At 43.6% G+C, this 25,173-nt stretch overlaps 1 protein-coding gene across 4 annotated transcripts in view; it reads right to left on the bottom strand.

Moving 5' to 3' along the window:
• Positions 1-25,173, bottom strand: part of col15a1a (collagen, type XV, alpha 1a) — a 79,228-nt gene that overhangs the window by 48,422 nt on the left and 5,633 nt on the right. For all 4 annotated transcript variants that reach the window (XM_079863890.1, XM_079863889.1, XM_079863888.1 and 1 more), the window contains exon 3: positions 7,963-8,510. In XM_079863890.1, the coding sequence (XP_079720016.1) occupies positions 7,963-8,510 (548 nt within the window). The remainder of the gene's footprint in view (positions 1-7,962; positions 8,511-25,173) is intronic.

Below are 25,173 nucleotides of genomic sequence, written 5' to 3' on the forward strand. Positions count from 1 at the left end.
GTAAAACAGTGTCTGTGCGGTTACGCTGAATAACTCGAGCTGTAAAACAGTGTCTGTGTGGTTATGCTGAATAACTCGAGTTGTAAAACAGTGTCTGTGCGGTTACGCTGAATAACTCGAGCTGTAAAACAGTGTCTGTGTGGTTACGCTGAATAACTCAAGCTGTAAAACAGTGTCTGTGCGGTTACGCTGAATAACTCGAGCTGTAAAACAGTGTCTGTGTGGTTATGCTGAATAACTCGAGTTGTAAAACAGTGTCTGTGCGGTTACGCTGAATAACTCGAGCTGTAAAACAGTGTCTGTGTGGTTACGCTGAATAACTCAAGCTGTAAAACAGTGTCTGTGCGGTTACGCTGAATAACTCGAGCTGTAAAACAGTGTCTGTGCGGTTACGCTGAATAACTCGAGCTGTAAAACAGTGTCTGTGTGGTTATGCTGAATAACTCGAGTTGTAAAACAGTGTCTGTGCGGTTACGCTGAATAACTCGAGCTGTAAAACAGTGTCTGTGTGGTTACGCTGAATAACTCAAGCTGTAAAACAGTGTCTGTGCGGTTACGGTGAATAACTCGAGCTGTAAAACAGTGTCTGTGCGGTTATGCTGAATAACTCGAGCTGTAAAACAGTGTCTGTGCGGTTACGCTGAATAACTCGAGCTGTAAAAAAGTGTCTGTGCGGTTACGCTGAATAACTCGAGCTGTAAAAAAGTGTCTGTGCGGTTACGCTGAATAACACGTTCAGCCAAACGTGTGTGTTCAGCCAAACGTGTGTGTTCAGCCAAACGTGTGTGTGTTCAGCCAAACGTGTTTGTGTTCAGCCAAACGTGTGTGTGTGTGTTCAGCCAAACGTGTGTGTGTGTGTGTTCAGCCAAACATGTGTGTGTGTGTTTGTTCAGCCAAACATGTGTGTGTTCAGCCAAACGTGTGTGTGTGTGTGTGTGTGTGTGTGTGTTCAGCCAAACGTGTGTGTGTGTGTGTGTGTGTGTGTGTGTGTGTTCAGCCAAACGTGTGTGTGTTCAGCCAAACGTGTGTGTGTGTGTGTTTAGCCAAACGTGTGTGTGTTCAGCCAAACGTGTGTGTGTGTCTGTTCAGCCAAACGTGTGTGTGTGTGTGTGTTCAGCCAAACGTGTGTGTGTGTTCAGCCAAACGTGTGTGTGTGTGTGTTCAGCCAAACGTGTGTGTGTGTGTTAAGCCAAACGTGTGTGTGTGTGTGTTCATCCAAACATGTGTGTGTGTTCAGCCAAACGTGTGTGTGTTCAGCCAAACGTATGTGTGTGTGTGTGTTCAGCCAAACGTGTGTGTGTTCAGCTAAACGTGTGTGTGTGTTCGTGTGTTCAGCCAAAACGTGTGTCTGTGTGTTTAGCCAAACGTGTGTGTGTTCATCCAAACGTGTGTGTGTTCAGCCAAACTTGTGTGTATTTGTGTGTGTGTGTGTTCAGCCAAAACGTGTGTGTTCAGCCAAACGTGTGTGTGTTCATCCAAACGTGTGTGTGCTCAGCCAAACGTGTGTGTGTGTGTTCAGCCAAACGTTGAGTGTTAAGCCAAATGTAAAACAGTGTCTGTGCGGTTACGCTGAATAACTCGAGCTGTAAAAAAGTGTCTGTGCGGTTACGCTGAATAACTCGAGCTGTAAAAAAGTGTCTGTGCGGTTACGCTGAATAACTCGAGCTGTAAACACTGCTGGACATGTGATGTCAAAACGTAGAATTAAAATGGCTTCTGATATGACTGTCGCCGTTGCATTTCACGTTAAACATAAATCCATGAAACATGATGTCAGGACTGAAACATTTATCAGTGAAATAAAATGTACTGGAAACAAATGCATTGCAATGTGTGTGTGTTCAGCCAAACGTGTGTGTGTGTGTGTGTGTTCAGCCAAACGTGTGTGTATGTGTGTGTGTGTGTGTGTGTGTGTTCAGCCAAACGTGTGTGTGTGTGTTCAGCCAAACGTGTGTGTGTGTGTGTGTGTTCAGCCAAACGTGTGTGTGTGTGTTCAGCCAAACGTGTGTGTGTTCAGCCAAACGTGTGTGTGTTCAGCCAAAAGTGTGTGTGTGTGTGTTCAGCCAAACGTGTGTGTGTGTGTTCAGCCAAACGTGTGTGTGTGTTCAGCCAAACGTGTGTGTGTTCAGCCAAACGTGTGTGTGTGTGTGTTCAGCCAAATGTGTGTGTGTGTGTGTGTTCAGCCAAACGTGTGTGTGTGTGTTCAGCCAAACGTGTGTGTGTGTGTGTGTGTGTGTGTGTGTTCAGCCAAACGTGTGTGTGTGTGTTCAGCCAAACGTGTGTGTGTTCAGCCAAACGTGTGTGTTCAGCCAAAAGTGTGTGTGTGTGTGTTCAGCCAAACGTGTGTGTGTGTTCAGCCAAACGTGTGTGTGTGTGTGTGTTCAGCCAAACGTGTGTGTGTTCAGCCAAACATGTGTGTGTGTGTGTGTGTGTGTGTGTGTGTGTTCAGCCAAATGTGTGTGTGTGTGTGTGTTCAGCCAAACGTGTGTGTGTGTGTTCAGCCAAACGTGTGTGTGTGTGTGTGTGTGTGTGTGTGTGTGTGTGTGTGTGTGTGTGTGTTCAGCCAAACGTGTGTGTGTGTGTGTGTGTTCAGCCAAACGTGTGTGTGTGTGTTCAGCCAAACGTGTGTGTGTGTGTGTGTGTGTGTGTTCAGCCAAACGTGTGTGTGTGTGTGTTCAGCCAAACGTGTGTGTTCAGCCAAACGTGTGTGTGTGTGTGTTAAGCCAAACGTGTGTGTGTTAGCCAAATGTGTGTGTGTTTGTGTTCAGCCAAACGTGTGTGTGTGTGTTCCGCCAAACATGTGTGTGTTCAACCAAACGTGTGTGTGTGTGTGTTCAGCCAAATGTGTGTGTGTTCAGCCAAACGTGTGTGTGTTCAGCCAAACGTGTGTGTGTTCAGCCAAACGTGTGTGTGTGTTCAGCCAAACGTGTGTGTTCAGCCAAACGTGTGTGTTCAGCCAAACGTGTGTGTGTTCAGCCAAACGTGTTTGTGTTCAGCCAAACGTGTGTGTGTGTGTTCAGCCAAACGTGTGTGTGTGTGTGTTCAGCCAAACATGTGTGTGTGTGTTTGTTCAGCCAAACATGTGTGTGTTCAGCCAAACGTGTGTGTGTGTGTGTGTGTGTGTGTGTGTTCAGCCAAACGTGTGTGTGTGTGTGTGTGTGTGTGTGTGTGTGTTCAGCCAAACGTGTGTGTGTTCAGCCAAACGTGTGTGTGTGTGTGTTTAGCCAAACGTGTGTGTGTTCAGCCAAACGTGTGTGTGTGTCTGTTCAGCCAAACGTGTGTGTGTGTGTGTGTTCAGCCAAACGTGTGTGTGTGTTCAGCCAAACGTGTGTGTGTGTGTGTTCAGCCAAACGTGTGTGTGTGTGTTAAGCCAAACGTGTGTGTGTGTGTGTTCATCCAAACATGTGTGTGTGTTCAGCCAAACGTGTGTGTGTTCAGCCAAACGTATGTGTGTGTGTGTGTTCAGCCAAACGTGTGTGTGTTCAGCTAAACGTGTGTGTGTGTTCGTGTGTTCAGCCAAAACGTGTGTCTGTGTGTTTAGCCAAACGTGTGTGTGTTCATCCAAACGTGTGTGTGTTCAGCCAAACTTGTGTGTATTTGTGTGTGTGTGTGTTCAGCCAAAACGTGTGTGTTCAGCCAAACGTGTGTGTGTTCATCCAAACGTGTGTGTGCTCAGCCAAACGTGTGTGTGTGTGTTCAGCCAAACGTTGAGTGTTAAGCCAAATGTGTGTGTGTTCAGCCAAATGTGTGTGTTCTGCCAAACATGTGTGTTCAGCCAAATGTGTGTGTGTTCAGCCAAACGTGTGTGTGTGTGTGTGTGTGTGTGTGTGTGTGTGTTCAGCCAAAACGTGTGTGTGTGTATGTGTGTGTTCATCCAAACGTGTGTGTGTGTTTAGTCAAATGACACAGCACAGCACATGCAGTCTGATTTATAAACTCTAAAGAGTAGGCCAATCCTGTGATGTGTGAGTGTGAGTGTGAGTGTGAGTGTGAGTGTGAGTGTGTGTGTGTGTGTGTGTGTGTGTGTGTGTGTGTGTGTGTGTGTGTGTGTGTGTGTGAGTTTGAGTGTGTGTGTGTGTGTGTGTGTGTGTGTGTGTGTGTGTGTGTGTGTGTGTGTGCGTGTATGTGTGTGTGTGTGTGTGTGTGTGTGTGTGTGTGTGTGTGAGTTTGAGTGTGTGTGTGTTCGTGTGTTCAGCCAAAACGTGTGTCTGTGTGTTCAGCCAAACGTGTGTGTGTTCATCCAAACGTGTGTGTGTTCAGCCAAACTTGTGTGTGTTTGTGTGTGTGTGTGTGTGTTCAGCCAAAACGTGTGTGTGTGTTCAGCCAAACGTGTGTGTGTTCATCCAAACGTGTGTGTGCTCAGCCAAACGTGTGTGTGTGTGTTCAGCCAAACGTTGAGTGTTAAGCCAAATGTGTGTGTGTTCAGCCAAATGTGTGTGTTCTGCCAAACATGTGTGTGTTCAGCCAAATGTGTGTGTGTTCAGCCAAACGTGTGTGTGTGTGTGTGTGTGTGTGTGTGTGTGTGTGTGTTCAGCCAAAACGTGTGTGTGTGTGTATGTATGTGTTCATCCAAACGTGTGTGTGTGTTTAGTCAAATGACACAGCACAGCACATGCAGTCTGATTTATAAACTCTAAAGAGTAGGCCAATCCTGTGATGTGTGAGTGTGAGTATGAGTGTGTGTGTGTGTGTGTGTGTGTGTGTGTGTGTGTGTGTGTGTGTGTGTGTGTGTGTGTGTGTGTGTGTGTGTGTGTGTGTGTGTGTGTGTGTGAGTTTGAGTGTGTGTGTGTGTGTGTGTGAGTTTGAGTGTGTGTGTGTGTGTGTGTGTGTGTGTGTGTGTGTGTGTGTGTGTGTGTGTGTGTGAGTTTGAGTGTGTGAGTGTGTGTGTGTGTGTGTGTGTGTGTGTGTGTGTGTGTGTGTGTGTGTGTGTGTGTGTTCAGCCAAATGTGTGTGTGTGTGTGTGTGTGTGTGTGTGTGTGTGTGTGTGTGTGTGTGTGTGTGTGTGTGTGTGTGTGTGTGTGTGTGTGTGTGTGTTCATGTTTTTCTATCCCGGTGGGGACTTCAACCTGAATGCACACAGACTCATGGGGACTCGTGTCACAGTGGGGACCTAAATAGAGGTCCCCATGGGTAAACAAGCTTATAAATCACACAGAATGAGTTTTTTTGAAAATGTAAAAATGCATAAAGTTTTCCTGTGATGGGCAGGTTTAGGGGTAGGGTTAGTGTAAGGGGATAGAATATACAGTTTGTACAGTATAAAAACCATTAAGTCTATGGAGAGGCCCCACAAAGATAGTAAACCAGACATGTGTGTGTGTGTGTGTGTGTGTGTGTGTGTGTGTGTGTGTGTGTGTGTGTGTGTGTGTGTGTGTGTGTGTGTGTGTGTGTGTGTTCTGTCTCTTGGCATCTACACTGAAGTACAGTGAGACAGCCGTGTGTCTGGCCTCGTTTCCAAACACACTCATCTGGTCAACATTAAAGAATGAAAGGTCGCATTTTGTAACCAATTAGCACAACTGTTATGTTTTATTTAATCTCCCAAGCAAGATTTTTAAATACTGGCATGAAGTCACACTGTAGATGTCTGTCCACACCAGACACAAGACTCTGGGACGCAGTCAAATCAATCAAAACTCACAGCCAATCAGAAGAGCTTATGGGCGGAGTCTCTCTGCAAGCGCACTGCACTCGCAACCAAATCAATCGAAACTCACAGCCAATCAGAAGAGCGTGTGGGCGGAGTCTCTCTGCAAGCGCACTGCACTCGCAACCAAATCAATCGAAACTCACAGCCAATCAGAAGAGCGTGTGGGCGGAGTCTCTCTGCAAGCGCACTGCACTCGTAACCAAATCAATCAAAACTCACAGCCAATCAGAAGAGCGTGTGGGCGGAGTCTCTCTGCAAGCGCACTGCACTCGCAACCAAATCAATCGAAACTCACAGCCAATCAGAAGAGCGTGTGGGCGGAGTCTCTCTGCAAGCGCACTGCACTCGTAACCAAATCAATCAAAACTCACAGCCAATCAGAAGAGCGTGTGGGTGGAGTCTCTCTGCAAGCGCACTGCACTCGCAACCAAATCAATCAAAACTCACAGCCAATCAGAAGAACGTGTGGGCGGAGTCTCTCTGCAAACGCACTGCACTCGCAACCAAATCGATCGTTACTCACAGCCAATCAGAAGAGCGTGTGGGCGGAGTCTCTCTGCAAGCGCACTGCACTCGCAACCAAATCGATCGTTACTCACAGCCAATCAGAAGAGCGTGTGGGCGGAGTATCAGAAGAGCGTGTGGGCGGAGTCTCTCTGCAAGCGCACTGCACTCACAACCAAATCGATCGTTACTCACAGCCAATCAGAAGAGCGTGTGGGCGGAGTCTCTCTGCAAGCGCACTGCACTCGCAACCAAATCGATCGTTACTCACAGCCAATCAGAAGAGCGTGTGGGCGGAGTCTCTCTGCAAGCGCACTGCACTCGCAACAAAATCCTTTCATTTATTTTCAAAATCTGATGTGAATTAACCGAATTCACTGTATGCTTACATTGCATGGAAAAGAGCAGCTTGGACATTGTGCTGAACATCTCAAGGTATGTTTTATGTCAGAAAGAAAATCAGGTTTGGAACGATATGATCAGAGTAACTGAAGAAGTTATATTTTGAATGAACTTTCCTTTAAAAGCATTTTCTTTCTTTTTGAGAGAAGAGAAAAGGGGGAAACATAAATCCATGCACTTTAGGGGTCCAAAAAGGGGGGAAAAAATTTAAATACAAGTCTGTTCTCATGTCTCCAGTGGTGTAGGACTGCCACGTTGTCGGTCTTGTGGCGAGGCTGATGTTGTCCAATGTTGTTCAGAATGTGAACGAGCCACAAATCAATGTCTTGGCATCTCCGCCTGACGGTTATATGACACATCTGTGTCGTGACGTTTGTGGAGCCGCTCATGTTAATATACGCACTTTAATTGCTTTAGAGACGATGCATGTCTTTTGTTGTTTCCCTTTATGAAAAAAAAACAACAACCGTGCACAACCATGGTCATCACAACATTCCTGTAATAAACTGTGATTAATGTGCTATGCAACTTTACTGTGGTTTATGGTATTCTACGCTGTGAGGAAGTTCAGTTTAAAGGTAAAAGACACAAGTCAGTCGACACTACAGGATCATGAAGAAGCACATGTTAGTTAGTGATGCTAAACACACAAACGTGGTCATAAAACACCTCTCCCAAACCTCGTAACAGCCTAACCAGGGCATTAAATGCATTTAACATTTAAGCATGTTTTATCCAAGCAATAGGAAGCAAAAATATGTGTTGCAAAAATATCTCATTTAATAATGATCCATAATATTCCCTCTAATCTCACATACCAAATGTGTGTGCACAAACATTAATTAATAATTTAATGTTTAAAAAAAAAAAAACCAACTATTTACTTAAATGCCCCCTTGAGGTGTGAATCCAGCTTTTAATGTAGTTTATGTGTCTATGTGGTGTTTTTAATCTGCTTTAAGACAAAGCATGTGTAAGTTCATAAGTCGACAGCATTGCTGAGTATTTCCTCCTTAAAACTGCAGTGAACCAAAGACAGTCTCAAAAACACGCTTTGAAATCGCTGGTGTTTCTGACGTCACAAACTACCTTGTAACCAATCAGATCAACGTGTGATCGTCAACCAGTGGATCTCTGAGCTGAGCGAGTGAGTGGAGGCGGGGCTCATTTGCATATTCATAGAACCACGCATACTAAATGAGGCGAGGGTGTCGAGTTACATTCACGATATTTTAAGGCATGAAGACTTTCTTTTCAAGGTAAAAACGTTTAAATATGTCATTTTGGTGATGAAAGATGAGTTTTAAGGGATACAGTTATTGACTACAGGGGGACTTTAAGGTGCTGCTGTAGAAGGCGAGGGTTTGGATCAGAACCAGTGTGTAAATACTAAATCAGAAACTCACCACGAAGGGCTCCATCCGTGTTCCTCCAGCGTTCCCGATGAAGATGCCGGAGCTGGGTTGGAAGGAGAGTGAGTGTTGGCTCCGGTGGAAGGCCACGCGATGGTGTTCCTCACAGTCCATGTAGAGCTTCACCTCCTCCCCCTGCACCGCCAGTGTGAACCTGGCCCAGCGGCCCGTGAGCTCCGCCATCTTGAAGGAGGCGGCCTCGCGCGTGTGTGTGTCTCCGGGCTCGCTGTAGTACAGGAGCACCCGCTGAGACCCGTCCTCCACCGGCGCCAGCGCCACGCCCAGGTGCACCAGCTTCTGCAGGGCGTCAGTGATGGCGAACAGCACTCCTCCTCGACGGCTGCTGGGTTTGGCCGTGACGATGATGGCGAAGTCACGGTAGAACGGGTCGGGGATGAAGGAGCGCGTGAGGCGGCCCACGTTAGCGTCCGGCCCGAAGCTGTACGCGGGGAATCCCTCGAAGCCGGTGATGAAGGAGACCGACGGGGGCAAGGGCACGCCGATGAGCTCCGTCAGGTCCAGCTGCCCGCCAGAGCCACTCTCTACACACACACACACACACACACACACACACACACACACAGAGCAGCAGTTAATACTGGGATAGGGCCACAGGAGCCAGAGAGTGTCAGTGAATATGTTGAGCTAAATCTGCATGCTGTCTCACGTAACATCGCATTTGCAATGTGCAACATACTAACATTTGACTACTGAAAAACATCATCAAAAACAATAAAAAATTATTCCAATGTTTTCTACAGTCAAACCAAAAGTTATTCAGACACATTTCTCACAGTTTATCAGTTTATTTGCTATAGTTTAGAAAATGGTAATAAAATATGAGCAGAACTCAGTTGATATTTGACTGGTTTTGTCCGTCCTTCTGTTAGACTGTCTCACACATGAGTTATGTTGAATATCTGTCAGCTGTTAAATTTAACTACACAATTAGATAATACCAGTTTAGCTCAACCAATCACCAAGCAATGCTTCATTTTGTTCAGTCTCAAAGGTCGCATTAGCAATTAAAGAAAAAACACTTCAGCAATCATTTTTGGTCACACATTTTTATAAATGTTACTGGTAGTCACTGTATGAAGAATATCTGGGTATAATATGTCACAGTTTACTTTATTTTGCTCTCCTCACTTACATAAATGAACTATAGTGTCCTGATCACACTAGTGAAAAAAATATCAACATTTATATCTGGTGTCTGAATCATTTTTGGTTTGACTGTACATGAATATACAGTAAAGTGTAATTTATTCCTGTGATCAAAGCTGAATGTTCAGCATCATTACTCCAGTCTTCAGTGTCACATGATCCTTCAGAAATCACTCTAATATGATGATTTGATGCTCAGGAAACATTTATGATTATTATCAGTGTTGCTTGAGGAATTGGAGAGCAATGCATGTTTTACAAAATACGAGACATTATTATAATCTCCAGCAAATAATTCCTCTCAAAATGAAGGTCTTTATAATCTCTCCCTGCATTTTCCTGTTTATGTGCTGAGCGGCGGCCAACAGTCCTGCAGTTTTATTACACACACACTTCATCTGGGGCTGTAAACTCCCTCCAGGTCCTACATCTTCATTCCCCTCCACTTCAGTCGGCTTCTGTTTTAAGGGAAAATCTCCCTGTTTCCCTTGCAGATGAGAAACCAAAACAGCCCCGAACTACCGTACCAGAGCCTGCACTAATCACAGATCAGCTTCATTCACATCTACCCCCCTCAAGCTGAGCCGTATCAGCCGGCGCTCGAGTCGCAAGTCCTTGCTGAAGACCTGGATCCACACATGGTCTTGATTAGAGTCGAGGAGCGCAAACAATCGCTCGCTCTGTGACGAGACACCATCATCTGGAAGCGGTTAGCGTGGGCTAATAGAACCGCTGTGAAGAACGTGCCTGTACAACTGGGCTTGTGAGGAAACACGACAGCCTGAAGAAAGAGACGCCACTTGCTATCTAAGCACTCACAGCACAACTTAAGGTGGAGCTTATACACTATACATTTCTGCTATACACTAATGCTAAATACTGTACATCATAATACTGAGCCTTCTGTCACAAACGCCAGCTGGAGTTAAGGAATCTCCCATTTCCGGTTCATTAGCCGTTTCCATCCAAAGTTCAGAAACACCAAACCAACATTAGAGACGCTGCGACGCCATTGGTTATCAACTCCAGTTATCCAATCACAGCTGACGCTGAGCAAAGTCACATGAGGTTTGAGGGATATTCAGTAAATGTGTTTCCATTGTAGTTTGTCTTCTTATCGGATCAACACTATTATCCACCTCAATTGAGCGCATGAGTTTTTTATGTGCATTTTTAGAATTTATGCACATCTTGACATTTCCATCCAGTGTTTTTTAAGCGATATCCCAAAATTTGAAAGGCGTCTCACACACACACGCCAAATACGCCCCGCCGCAGAAGTATGATAACGCTCATTCCAGGAAATCCCTATCGGGCATCACACTATCCAGCTGAATAAACAGATGATGATTCAACATGAGTAATAGACACACGACTACGACAATATATGGTACTCTGAGTTCTTCAAGACTATCGGGTATTTTCATGATAAAAAAGTATATTTTTACTTCAATGATAATTGACATAGCCTTTATCACTGTATAGAATACTATGAAATAATATGTAGTGTGCCTTATTGTGTGTCAGAAGCCACATCATCTCACAGAAGGATGTTTTCAAACACTCATCTGACGTTATGAAGGGAGTTTGTTGAACAAGAGGTTACCCTAACCCTAACCCAGGGTCATAAATGCTTCTCATGTTTGGAAAGATGCGACTCAAACTCGCAGTGCTTTCAGAGTGAGCAGCGTTCACTGATCTCAGAGCTGTGCTTCACTGATCTCAGAGCTGTGCTTCACTGATCTCAGAGCTGTGCTTCACTGATCTCAGAGCTGTGCTTCACTGACGAGCTGCACTTAACAAGTAATCGCTGCCTTTGCGATTTCAAAATCGCAATAAGCCAAATCAGTTTAAGTGCGATTTTGTGTTAACTGAGATTAATCGTGCAGCCCTAGGTATTGTTAAGACTGTGTTTGTGTTGTCTAAACACAAATTCATGAGTCATCTCAACCAAAGTGCAAATGTTTATCCACAAGATTCACTGCAGCTGTTCTAATTAAAACCAGTAAAGTTGTAAAGTCAGAAAGCTGGCGATGGGACCTAGAGGACGTTCAGCCTCACTGACACCAGTACCCTTCACTGAATCCACTTCTAGAAGAGCAGACGCAGTGTGGACAACATAGAGCCGACATTACATCCTAACATCATCATGTTGGAAAAAATCATGTTCATGTTGGGAAACGCTGAAGTTTAGCAGACTATCAGTGGACTCCACATCTGCAGGGTGGAGCGACGGACGCTTAATGAAACAAGGATTCCCATCTCGACTCCAACACAACTACACAACTACACACACCAGCGAGAAGCACGAGGGGTCAGTCAGTTCAGATGAGAGAGGACTTTACAGGTCAGATATCATGTTCAGTATTATTGTTTAGAAGATCTAGTCCGACTCCAAGAGAACAGAGATACCCTGTGAAGTCACGAAGGAGTCACTGAGGACTGAGATGTATAGTACAGGAGTATACAGGAGAAACACGTGGCAGAGCTTTTATCTGTCAGTCGTTGATTGGATTGTGAAAAGGGAGCGTTGTGTACCGGAACCGAGGCAGATGTGAAAGATTATAAACACTGTAAAAATTATTTTTAGAAGTTGAAAATAAAACAAAGATTACTGGAATATGCTTTACAACTAAATAATTAATTCAATGTGATACTTGACATCTTTTTAACTATTAGTAAAATTTACTAGCAACTTCTAAATCCTAAAAAAAAATTCAAAGTAAAATATATATATATATATATATATATATATATATATATACATACAGTATATATATAAATTATACAGGCACAGATAAATCATTCACAATAAACCCAGTAACATGCCTTTAAGAAAATAAATAGGGTTAATTTAATTTCATGCTAACCTTTTATGAAGAGGAAATTAAAGGCGTTATGACATGCACTTGAAAGGTTATATGAAATTTTGACCTCTTTACATGCATGAATTAACGCATAGCTTTGAGTTTTGAGACTTGCATGCATCACAGCGTAAATGCTTACATGCATGTAAACCAGTAAAAATATTGCTGTGCATGTAAACACACACAATAATGACAGCAATAATCTGTTCATAATTTATTGACTTGCACACATTTGGCCATTCATGAATCAAAGACTATAAATGTTCCCAGTTTCACCAGTCTGTTGTGCAACTAGTGGAAACGCTTAGCAAGTATAAAGACATTTGTGTCTTTATTGCACTTTTATGACTCCAGACCAGATGTGCCTTTAGCCTGAAGATCGCCAGTACAAGGCTTCTGGTGAGAGATGAAGGTTTGAGTTATCGGGCTCTCAGTGGATTGAGGTCGATGTCAGGATGAGTAACAAGGAGCGCATTATGGCTTATTGGGAATGTTTTCTGTGGAATGGACCAAAGGTTGAAGGGCTTGGGCAGATGTGTTGATGAGACCACAGGACTCATTAAAAGAGCCGGACGAGGCTGGGAATAAGCTTTTAGAATTAAAACACTACAAAATGGTAAAAAAAAAACTCTAAATTGAAGTTTACTGATTTGTAAATAATCACAATGGAGCTTTTTTGTCTAATATGACGAACTATTCCAATCACAATCTGTTTTCAAAGAGAATATATTTAAATGCTTTAAATACATAAAAAATAGCCCATTACAAATCAATGTGCATCAAAAATAAATAAAAGAATAGTGCCGTTCCTTTGGTCGCTGGTGCTTTAAAGCACAGTATTCCTGAACTTTACCCAGAAACCACTGCGGCTGTAAAACGGTGAAAGCTCAACATGTGATCCGCTCTCCACAACAACCATTGGCTGTGTAACACATTTAAATGTTAACGGTAAATATTTTTCTGTTTGCGTTCCAATTCTATATGATCCATGAATCCCAGAGAGTAAGATCCACAGAAGCAGCACAAATGAGGAGAAATGAGGAGAAACCCACAGGTATTCATGGAAGTGACCGCTGGAAGTGAACACGATCATGAAACACAGGGTTAGCAAGTCACAGATGCATTACCTAATTAGTAATTGCAAAATTAGTACAGCTTCAGACCAAGCATGATGCTGATGACCGACTCAGGGATTTCTGGATCTGTGTGGATTCAGGACATGAGTAACGGTGTAAAAGAGCGAAGGCAGAATGAAGGGATCTCATCAGTCCAGAATGAGGTTTGACTTTGGCCTGAGTCTATAGAGCCTTCCCATGAGCCTCGAGTGAGCGAGCGAAGGGCGTGCTTTGACCATTCCTGAGGATTGCCACTTGATAAACACCAAATGTATAACAAAAAATACAGAAATTAGTATAACACATGCAATGTGAATAAAAGTCCAATGAGCACCACATCATGTGTTTTCGTCACACTTGGCGAATCGTGCTGTGTTTATAATGAGTTTAGTGGCGCTGACCTTGGCTTCAGGACAGCCAGAGCCGGATCAGCCTTATCACAGTCTCTGAACAATTATCCTCTTCTGCCACTCCCTTCAGCACACCACTCCAGAGTCCAGCGTTTCCCAACCTTTCCCTTCGTCGCCCACTTTAACCCAGACACAAACAGTGGATTTCCTACCGGCCTTTGATTTCAGAGTTCCTCAGGGAATCAGCGAGAGTAAAGCGGTCAAAGATAAAGATTACTTCAACAACTTCAGTTTATTTACTATCAGGAGTGTTACTTTCAATACTCGTCAATAACTGTATATTGAGGAACTGCAAAAACTACTGATCAAAATATTTTCTGCTCACCAAGGCTGTGTTTATTTGATCAGAAATACAGTAAAACAGTGAAATATTATTATAGTGTAAATCATCTGTTTTCTATGTGAATATACAGTAAAGTGTAATGTATTCCTGGGATCAAAGCTGAATGTTCAGCATCATTACTCCAGTCTTCAGTGTCACATGATCCTTCAGAAATCACTCTAATATGATGATTTGATGATCAAGAAACATTTATGATTATTATCAGTGTGTAAAACAGTTGTGCAGCTTCAGATTTCTGTGGAAACCGTCATACATTTTATTTTTCACGATTCTTTGATGAATAGAAAGTTCAACATTTATTTGAAATAGCATCTTTTTGTAACATTATAAATGTCTTTACTGTCACTTTTGATCAGTTTAATGTGACTTTGATGAATAAAAGATTACATTTCTTTCAAAAAATAAGGTCTTACAGACCCCAAACTTTTGAACGGTTTTGTATATGTCATGCTGTACTTAAATCTACTTAAAAACATAAAAAGTTTCATTAACTAAACTATATGTTATATTGCACCTCTATCTGTGGTTTGGCTGGTCAGTATTAAACTAGTTTCACACATTACAGACGCTGTGCTTCAGTGTAAATCTGTGAAATGATCCGATCACACACTGTACACACACTGTACTACTGCAGATCTAAAGACCAAACACACACGCTTTCATTCGACCACCAGTGCAGTAAACGAGCGTGCTGGGGTGTGTGTGTGTGTGTGTGTGTGTGTGTGTGTGTGTGTGTGTGTGTGTGTGTGTGTGTGTGTGTGTGTGTGTGTGTGTGTGTGTGTGTGTGTGTGTGTGGCTTTATCCAGTGCTGAGGTTGAGTTTTCCAGAGAGGACTCAATGAAGCTTTGAGTTTCAGTGAACGTTCAGCAAGTCACATTACTGAGAGCAAACACACTAATCCCTCACGCGCGTTTGATCCGGCCTTCATCATCACTGCGTCGTGAATCGATGTAAGCGCAACATTAATACCAACAGCAGAACTCACGGACACAGAGACCTGATTAATACACTAGCCTTAAATACTTCGTTTTCAAATATTTTATTTCTCAAAGAGACTAATGTCAAAGTAAACGCTAACTATTTGTGTTGTTTGTGAGTTTCACACGGCGTTACACAAACTCTCTGCGCTCCACATCTTCTCTTCTCTGAGGACGAGAGCCGGCCTGGGCTTCTCTAGAACATGAATGAGTCAAATCCGGGAAAATATTGCAGTTTAGCAGTTGCTCCAAAACGACCTTGTGAAATGTCATTCATGACGTCCGCTGTATGGAATAATGACACACACTTTGTGAAATCACTCACTGAATGTCAGACTCAGTTCTGTGCCATTCTGACTAATAAATGTCCTTTAACTGAGGAAAGTCTGAACAGTCTGTCGGGTCACATGACCGTCGGGTGATTATCGACACCAGTGTGTGGATCAGTGACAGGAAGGTCCGTGTGAACACACACACACACACACACACACACACACACACACAGGTGCAGGTCAGTGTGAACACACACACACACACACACACACACACACACACACACACAGGTGCAGGTCCGTGTGAACACACACACACACACACACACACACACACACACACACACACAGGTGCAGGTCCGTGTGAACACACACACACACACACACACACACACACACACAGGTGCAGGTCCGTGTGAACACACACACACACACACACAGGTGCAGGTCCGTGTGAACACACACACACACACACACACACACACACACACACACACACACAGGTGTAGGTCAGTGTGAACACACACACACACACACACACACACACACACAGGTGCAGGTCCGTGTGAACACACACACACACACACACACACACACACACACACACACACACAGGTGCAGGTCAGTGTGAACACACACACACACACACACACACACACACAGGTGCAGGTCAGTGTGAACACACACACACACACACACACACACACAGGTGCAGGTCAATGTGAACACACACACACACACGCACACACACGCACACACACACACACGCACACACAGGTGCAGGTCAGTGTGAACACACACACACACACGCACACACACGCACACACACACACACGCACACACAGGTGCAGGTCAGTGTGAACACACACACACACACACACACTTTGGAACGCTATATTTCTTCACAAACATTTACACCAGCCTCTCACCTGCTTGTTTCATTTGCTTCAGAGTGCAAAGTAGCAGAAAACCCTTTCAAGTGCAATTTACACTGCAAACATTTAATCAGAGAGAGAGAGAGAGAGAGAGAGAGAGAGAGAGACAGAGAGAGAGAGAGAGAGACAGAGAGAGAGAGAGAGAGAGAGAGAGAGAGAGAGAGAGAGAGAGAGAGAGACAGAGAGAGAGAGAGAGAGAGAGAGAGAGAGAGAGAGAGAGAGACAGAGAGAGAGAGTGAGAGAGAGAGAGAGAGAGAGAGAGAGAGAGAGAGAGAGAGAGAGAGAGAGAGAGAGAGAGAGAGAGAGAGAGAGAGAGACAGAGAGAGAGAGAGAGAGACAGAGAGAGAGACTGCACAAAACACACACAGTCATTTATAATATATATATATATGTGTGTGTGTGTGTGTGTGTGTGTGTGTGTGTGTGTACCCCTGACCAAATAAACATCTGTATAAGAGTGTCTGAATAATGGCGTGAGCGTCCCGGAGGAAGCGGGAGACTCAGTGTGTGTTTCGACTGATGATGATGGATCAGGTTTGGCAGAAGATCCTCTGGCGATCCTGCAGTTGTTCTGACCCTCCGCTAAAGCTACGCGTCTCTCGAGTCGGGATCGGTTTCCTCAGAGTTCCTGATTAATTGAGCGCCGGCTGTGTGTGGAGACAGAAGACAACGGGAATAATACAGATGCTGTGTAATGAAAGGAGTGTGTTTACTGTGGCACACGAGACGCTTCAGACACGGGTTATTAACACACATCTGTTCCTCTGTTCATCACGACTCCTCCACATCCACACTGAAATCCTTCACTGGGATCGCTGTATTCCGGAGCCAGAGTCCCTGCTAACATCAGCCGGATCGAGGAGACGGGACAGGCCTGCCAACACCAGGCTCCAGTGAGAATCACTTTACATGAGTCTGAAAGAGTCTCTTCTGCTCAACGCTGCGTTTATTTGATCAGAAATACAGTAGAAACAGTGAAATATTATTATAGTGTAAATCATCTGTTCTCTATGTGAATATACAGTAAAGTGTAATTTATTCCTGTGATCAAAGCTGAATGTTCAGCATCATTACTCCAGTCTTCAGTGTCACATGATCCTTCAGAAATCACTCTAATATGAGGATCAAGAAACATTTATGATTATTATCAGTGTGTAAAACAGTTCTGTAAGGGTTTTATTCACTACACTGACAAATCCCTTCTTTTTTAGCATTGATGATCCCATGAAGAGCCTTTAACATCCATGGAATCTTTCCATTGGGCAAAAGGTCTTTATAGTTTAAAAAGGTTCTTCCGATTATTACAATGTTCAGAGAAAGAAGAACTGAAAGGTTCTTTAGGGAACCAACACTGTTTGTTCCGTGGCATCGCTGTGAGAAGAGTCGATCTGCCTCTCTGTGCTCCGGTGAGTCCCGTGATCTCTCTAACTCAGACTCTGAGGGACGTGTTCGATCTGCCTCTCTGTGCTCCGGTGAGTCCCGTGATCTCTCTAACTCAGACTCTGAGGGACGTGTTCGATCTGCCTCTCTGTGCTCCGGTGAGTCCCGTGATCTCTCTAACTCAGACTCTGAGGGACGTGTTCGATCTGCCTCTCTGTGCTCCGGTGAGTCCCGTGATCTCTCTAACTCAGACTCTGAGGGACGTGTTCGATCTGCCTCTCTGTGCTCCGGTGAGTCCCGTGATCTCTCTAACTCAGACTCTGAGGGACGTGTTCGATCTGCCTCTCTGTGCTCCGGTGAGTCCCGTGATCTCTCTAACTCAGACTCTGAGGGACGTGTTCGATCTGCCTCTCTGTGCTCCGGTGAGTCCCGTGATCTCTCTAACTCAGACTCTGAGGGACGTGTTCGATCTGCCTCTCTGTGCTCCGGTGAGTCCCGTGATCTCTCTAACTCAGACTCTGAGGGACGTGTTCGATCTGCCTCTCTGTGCTCCGGTGAGTCCCGTGATCTCTCTAACTCAGACTCTGAGGGACGTGTTCGCAGACGCTCCCGAGAAGCACATTCTTGTTCCCGATCCAGACGCTGAAGGACCAGGAGCGTCTCCGTCCTGAACGCTCAGTGTTTCAACTAAATCAAGCCTTTCAAACACAATCCTCAGCCTGACGTTCTCCAGATCCGTGTGGCGTCTCCTTTACCGGGAATACTGTCACGCTCCCGAACCCAGGGCTAATAATGGAAGATGAATGCTCTTTCATCTCAGTGTAGATCAGCAGATCTCGGCATTTCAGACACACTCCGGTGCGAACATGCAAAGTCTCGCTAATAATGTGAGCAAACACACTTCTCTTGTCTGGAAGGAGAATATGTGGGATTTTTTTAATAGTTGAGTTTTGCACGTCTTGACCAAGAGACATTGTTGAGATAAGATTAAGGGAAATACAATGATTTTCAAAAACATGAAGTAAAACAAATGGAATTTCTAATGATAATATCAGTCAATAAAGCTACTTTTATTAAACAAATACAGCATTTGTTTCCTTCCAGGTCAGTAGTAGTACACTCAGTTGTGGACAGGGATTCAGAAAGCCAAAGTAACTAAGTTCATTTCTGACTCATCATTTACATTGGCAAAGAAGTCATGGAAACTCCAGGGAAAGTTGGAGATCAGAAAGCGCTCGACTCCTCTCCCTGCACGACTAATGCTCAGACTAACTGATCAATGCTAACATGAAACGCTGTGAGTTAGAGGAACATCGGGATCTCTCTTCATGAGTGAGGCTTTCCAAGAGAACAGGAAGAGGAGAAGAAGAAACTCAAGAGTAATGGAAGGAAAATGGGAACCGACTGAGATCTTATGTAACAGGCGTGACAGTTTTCAGGATAAATCTTGCCTCTTGTGAAAACTCATTCCATAACATACTTGTAAAAATTATACATAGAAAATCAGACAAAAAAAAGAGTATAGTGTGATGCACTGATAAATTCATCAACGCCATCCAAATAATGCTGGATGAAAACTGGCATGAATGGTAATAATGAAAACCCCGCCTCTCTGAGAGCTGCTCTGCTCTGATTGGTCGGAAAGCAAATGCTCATTATCATATCTGAATCTCAGCTCTTGATCTCAGTGATACGAACAGTAACGATGGCGTTGGTTTCACCGTATCAATCTCAGAAAACAGCGTCTTCTCCACACGAACAACACGAACCAAACTCTTCCAGTCTCAGATACACTACAGTGTTTGAGGGCGGAGCTAAGAGACGCTGCTCAGCCAATCAACACCACATTATGCAAATTAGTTACAAACACATTGATTTAGTTAGACAATATAGTAAAGAATTTTAATACCAGCAATTTATCAATTATCGGCCATAGCATGACATAATAATCCTTCTTCCAAAGGTCTTCATGCCAGCTGTGTAATAAACCAGCTGATTATAATCAGAAATGAGAAGACTGCACACACACACACACACACACACACACACACACAAGAACAAGGCTTTTCTTGCTTAAGGAGAAGCAATAACTTAGAGCGCTGCATTTGATTAAATATCTCCAGTCCCGGAGTGTGTTGGGAGTGTTTCCCGAGAGCGTCTCGATTACACACAGCTATCCCATGAGCCTCGTCTCCCACATCACCCAGCCTGAGCTCCTCCACTCCTCCGGGAAGAGCCGTCCGTCTCGCGTCCACAAGCTCCATCCGGAGGTTTCGGGTTCCCACAGAACAGCTAAGAGCTTCACACACACACGCTGGACGCCGGGACATCTCGACGGGACAAGCCTCGACTCATTCAGCTCGAGGGTCATTCAGTAGTTCAGTTTGAAACACTACACTCTAATAGTGTGATGATCTAATTATATGATCTTTCGTGTAATTATTGGTGAATTAACACCTGCTGGTCTTGTCTTATCTAGCCGCATGAATCTGTAGTGTTTAATGATGTCCAACTGAACGTGTGTTTGAACTCCACGTGTGCGTAAATCAGCGAATCCAGCCGGAGAAATCCTAACCTGAGGGTCTACAAATGATCTGGAAAGTGTTTTGACAGGTTTGTGGCAGTCAGACTTCTCTGGTTATATATGACTTATGAGGCGTTGCAGACACTTCAGGAAAAATAGAAACAGGAACTCTCAGAGAACATTTTTCATTAGCTTTTCATCGGGGAAATGTTCTGATGTTTCCAGAAAAAAGCCTGGATCTGCACAGTTCCAGTCTCTTTAAATGAAACACAACTCAGCTTGCGAGTCTTAGCGGGTTAAATCTGGAGGTCAGCTGTGTTATCTCCACACGGCACCTGGTTTCTCAGCTTGACCCGTCCAGAACACCCAGAACACCCATTAAACTAGCTCAGCTGTTCCTTCTCAGGAGGAAGAGATTTGATGCAAGATTTCAATACTTGTAGTAAAAGTATATCAAGCTCACTAATCACAGCAAGCTCAAATCCAGCTGAGCTCAGCAAACGCCATCACACACACCCCACTGTGGTTCTCTTCTCAGATTAGCCCTCGCTCTCTCTAAACACATACATCCCAATTCATCCCCTTATAAATGACTCCGACCTTCCCCGGCCTCTGGCACTGATTCCTTTAATCGTTTCCTTTAATTCTCTTCTTTATCCCGTTTGATAACAACACTACCCTTTCTGAGCTCTGAGGAACAGTGATCGCCTGGATCTCACAGGGAAAAATATAAACGCTCAAGCTTCAAATAGGACATGAAAGAACCATAACAGTATTATAAATGTAATACTTTGTGCAACTGAATCAGTGAATCAGTGAATCGGTGAGTTGAACTCAAGAACTACTGTAGATCAGACTGATTTGTGAACAAATCATTTAGACTGAACTGGATCAACAGATTCTTTGAAAAGATCTGATGCAAAAGAACGATTTGTTCATAAATCAGAGATCAATGGTTAGGAGATCCAGCCGAGTGCTGGCGTAAACACAGCTGCTCTCCTGTAGCGGTTCTCAGTTTAACTAAAGCTCTTCTCTGGGTTTAATATGCCTTTTCGCACATGAAGCGACTAAATAATACTCAGCATATTCGCTTTCAAATGATTTAAACGAAAGAAATCACATTTAGGAAAAGAAAGGACTATAAACAGCCCCGCTGGCACAGTGCCACATGTTCCTTTATTACCCTGCACATCCAAACAGCATCAGCCAATCAAACGGCTCCTAAACTGAACACGTTTAAGCTTATAAAGCGATCACTGATTTCCTCAGACTCACAGAGGCTTTCACTGCAGGAAGAATCTTTGACTGCTCTTTCTCTTAATGTCCTCGAGATGCCTGGGAACTTTCGGGAAGATTGTCTTTGATTTGGCCGCTAGTCTCGACTTCTAAAGAGTTCCTCATGAAAGAGCCAGTGTTACTGGGCCACGACAGCCATCGGGTCTGAACCGGCGCACGAGCGGAGGAGCTCCAGCAGGAGACGTGCGGCTTGGGTTTCAGACTCTCCAAACAATCTACATCACTCGGAACCAATACCTTTTACAACTCTAAACATTAAAGTGGTTTTCGAACTCAAAATACGGCTTTACTTTTCTGAGGTTCTCCACACAGGTTTGAATTACAGCATCTTATCAATAGAATTATTATTATTATTTTATTTAAAATACACCTCTGTTCAAAGTTTTGGGGTCAGAATCATGAAATCAATCATTTTATTCATCAAGGACGCATTCGACTGATCAAAACTGAGAGTAAAAACATTTATAATGTTACAAAATATTTTATTTCAAATAAATGCTGTTCTTTTGAACTTTCTATTCATTCAAGAATCCTGAGAAATAAAATTAATGACGGTTTCCACAGAAATCTGAAGCAGAACAACTGTTTTTCACACTGATAATAATCATAAATGTTTCTTGATCATCAGATCCTCATATTAGAGTGATTTCTGGAGGATCATGTGACTCTGAAGACTGGAGTAATGATGCTGAACATTCAGCTTTGATCACAGGAATAAATTACACCTATATATTCACATAGAAAACAGATGATTTACACTATAATAATATTTCACTGTTTTTACTGTATGTTTGATCAAATCAATGCAGCTTTGAGCAGAAGAGACTCTTTCAGAAACATTAAAAAAATCTTTTGAATGTCCAACAAATCATGTCCTTATAATTCACATCCGTGTCGTCAGCTCGATAGAACGGCTCTCCTCCCGAGAGTGAGTGTGATTTTGCTCCCACAGGAGACTGTGATAAAAACCAAGCTTCGTAAACAATGTCGTTAACATTGCGTGGTGGTGTGTTGCTCACATTAAATCCTGGACAATTATGAAGTGACAGACGTTTCCACTGGGTCACTGACCTCAACAAAAGTCATCTCAGCAATGGTCTTGAACTGGGATCTGATGAACTCAGCGCTGGTTAACTCTGAACCACTGGATGAATCCCTGCGGCGTGGAGTTTATGACGTTGGCTGGTGTACGATTTACCTCATGAATGAAGGATGTGATAATGAGATTTTTCAGCTGCCCTTGCAAGACTTTCCTTCATGTGATGTGAACCAGCTTGGCATCTGGCTGCATGTTTCCTCATCACGCGAGGTGTAGACCTACACAAACACATTAACCGTATCTCAGAGGCCAATAGTGGCTTTCTCCATTAAGCTTTCAACAGCCTAATCATGGCCACGGGAAAGCCGTGATTAGCGGCTCAGTGACCGGTTTGGGTTTAGAGGCAGAAAACTGGAGCTGGTTCAGATAAACGAGCCGTCACTGATGTAGACTGCGGGAAGCCGATCTGCATTATTACAGTGACGTGATGCTGAACCGTATACATGTGCCGAAGCTCGAGTGAGTGTCCGACAGGAGACGGTAAAGACAGCTCTGGGCCAGAATATGAGATTATGCTGATTAGTCAAAGCTACGAGACTTTATAATGACAAATGAGAAGACATTTCCTTAAGTAATGCACTGAAGTGAACGCACTAGATTAACTCTGAACATTCAGGGCAAATTCTCTAAGAATGAACTGTGCTGTATAATTCACTAAAGAAATTATGCAACCCACAATTTATAAGGTGGCGATTTCATATGGATATGTACAATGTGAATCATATGAAAATGTATGATTCTTTGGTAGAAAAGAAGGCATGAAGGTTCACATTCGACAGCAGATGAATGAGACCATATCCACCAATCCGTAAAAACATGATATTGACACGAACTGCCAGGAGATTGTGTAGGTATTTCATAAGACTGACTGACATACACAAAAATATTCCTCTACTAATGTAACATACCATGCCTGTGAACACAGCGTGAGCGATCAGACCTTCTATATTCACCAACAAACACACGTTAAACAGGACATGAGAGAAAGAGCATCTGTTCACACTATCATTAAACATTCCCTGTCACTTCCTTCATGTCACAACTCTATAATGTCGACTCTTGCGTTTAGTCTGTTGCAGTGAAGCTCATTTCCTGAGATTGTTGGCGATATTATAATAATTTTCCCCCAGACCTGCTATTGTCCAGAGCGTTTCCACTGACTCGTAAAGTGCACAACAACAGGTGTGTTTTCCACACGCAGCAACCAACAGAGTTTAAAGTCACCAGGAAATCAACAATTCTTGTTTATTTGTGTGTTTTTTCATGGAATACTGCAGTGTTTATTGTAAATGATTTATGGGTGCACATCATCATAATTGTGTTAATCATGTTGAATCAGAATAAGTTCCTCTTGCAGCATCTCTTCTCTTCTCTGATGACGAGGGCGGGGCAACCTGTCACTCACATGAGATCAGCCAATACCAAACTACAACCATCCAACCAGCCAATCAACTCCCCACAGACACAATCAAGCCCCGCCCACATCTGTTCTTGTTCCAGAAGCGTTTCACTCGATATACGACACAATAGAGGAGAGAAGACCAGCACAACTTCCCTCTCATCACCAGTTTAAGTTCACTGCTAACCAATGGCTAATTTTCCAAAGTCACTGAAACACATTATTCACAGTAAATAAACCAGCGTACTGCAGGCGCACTGGAAAAACAAAAGTCTTTGCAAAAGTCCAAAATCGTACCAATACGAATAAACACTCGCGGCTGTAAAACACCAACAACTTTTATTTATGATCACGCAAATGATCATTTCAGAGGCAGATTGTAGATTAATAAAGACGTATTTTCACTTGGTTTCTTGCACAACACGATGTTCTGACCTTAAAACCTTTTTATGGTGCATGATTTGTAAATTATTTGTAACATCTTGATGTTTGCGTGACATAAGCAGCTCCACATGTGTGTGTGAAACACGCCTGCCGAAGCAGCTCAGGTGATGTGTGTTTATCCCACTTTTGTGAACACTATTAGTCAGGTTTAGTGCAACGCTATTTTCAAACACAATAGAGCATTAACCTTTTAGCAACATTTGAGCTTTTTCATCTCTGAACTGATACATACAACAACCCATAACACACCAGTTTCACTGAGAAAGTGTTGTGAAACATCATATCATTTGTCAGAGATGCTGACACGCTCTCAGAGAGTCTGGGTTTAAAGAAGTGCTCTGTAAGCGTCTGCACTGAATCCTCTCGGTGTCTGAGTCATGATCGTCCAGCCGAGAGAGTCTTTTACTGAACACGACCTTGTAAGGAGGAAAATATGCAAGTCGAAAGAGACAAAATAACGAATGATGCCTTTAATAATCAGATACAAATGCATTGCAAAATACTTTCTATGTACTATCTTCCAAATATAAACTCATCAGACCACAAAAGCATGTATTGACCGATCTATATTTTCCAAGGCCAAAGGGCCGCTCCATCTACTCAACAGCTCTACGTCAAAAGCAAACAAAGGGAATGTGTTTTCTAACGCCGGCGAGATCGAGGCCTGGAACATCCAGTCATGCTTTCCTGTTTTGGTTTGTGTCTCATGGACGATTCGTTCCTGCCCGGATGGCACACATATTCCTCGTCCCAGGGAACATTCCTGATGCCATGACTTAATAGGAAAAGTAGCGCAAACACTCTCCATCATCAACTTTAAAGATCTTTTCATGCTTTATGGAAACATGAGAGCTCCATTACTGTATGTCATAGATCAAGTGTGTCTATATGTGAATGGGGAGGATGGTATATAATATATATGTTTGTTATGAAGTGCACTTGCTATATCTCCACTGTGATGTAAACAACAGCAGCCG

The sequence above is a fragment of the Squalius cephalus genome, assembly GCF_949319135.1.
Source record: "Squalius cephalus genome assembly, chromosome: 25".
Lineage (NCBI taxonomy): Eukaryota > Metazoa > Chordata > Actinopteri > Cypriniformes > Leuciscidae > Squalius > Squalius cephalus.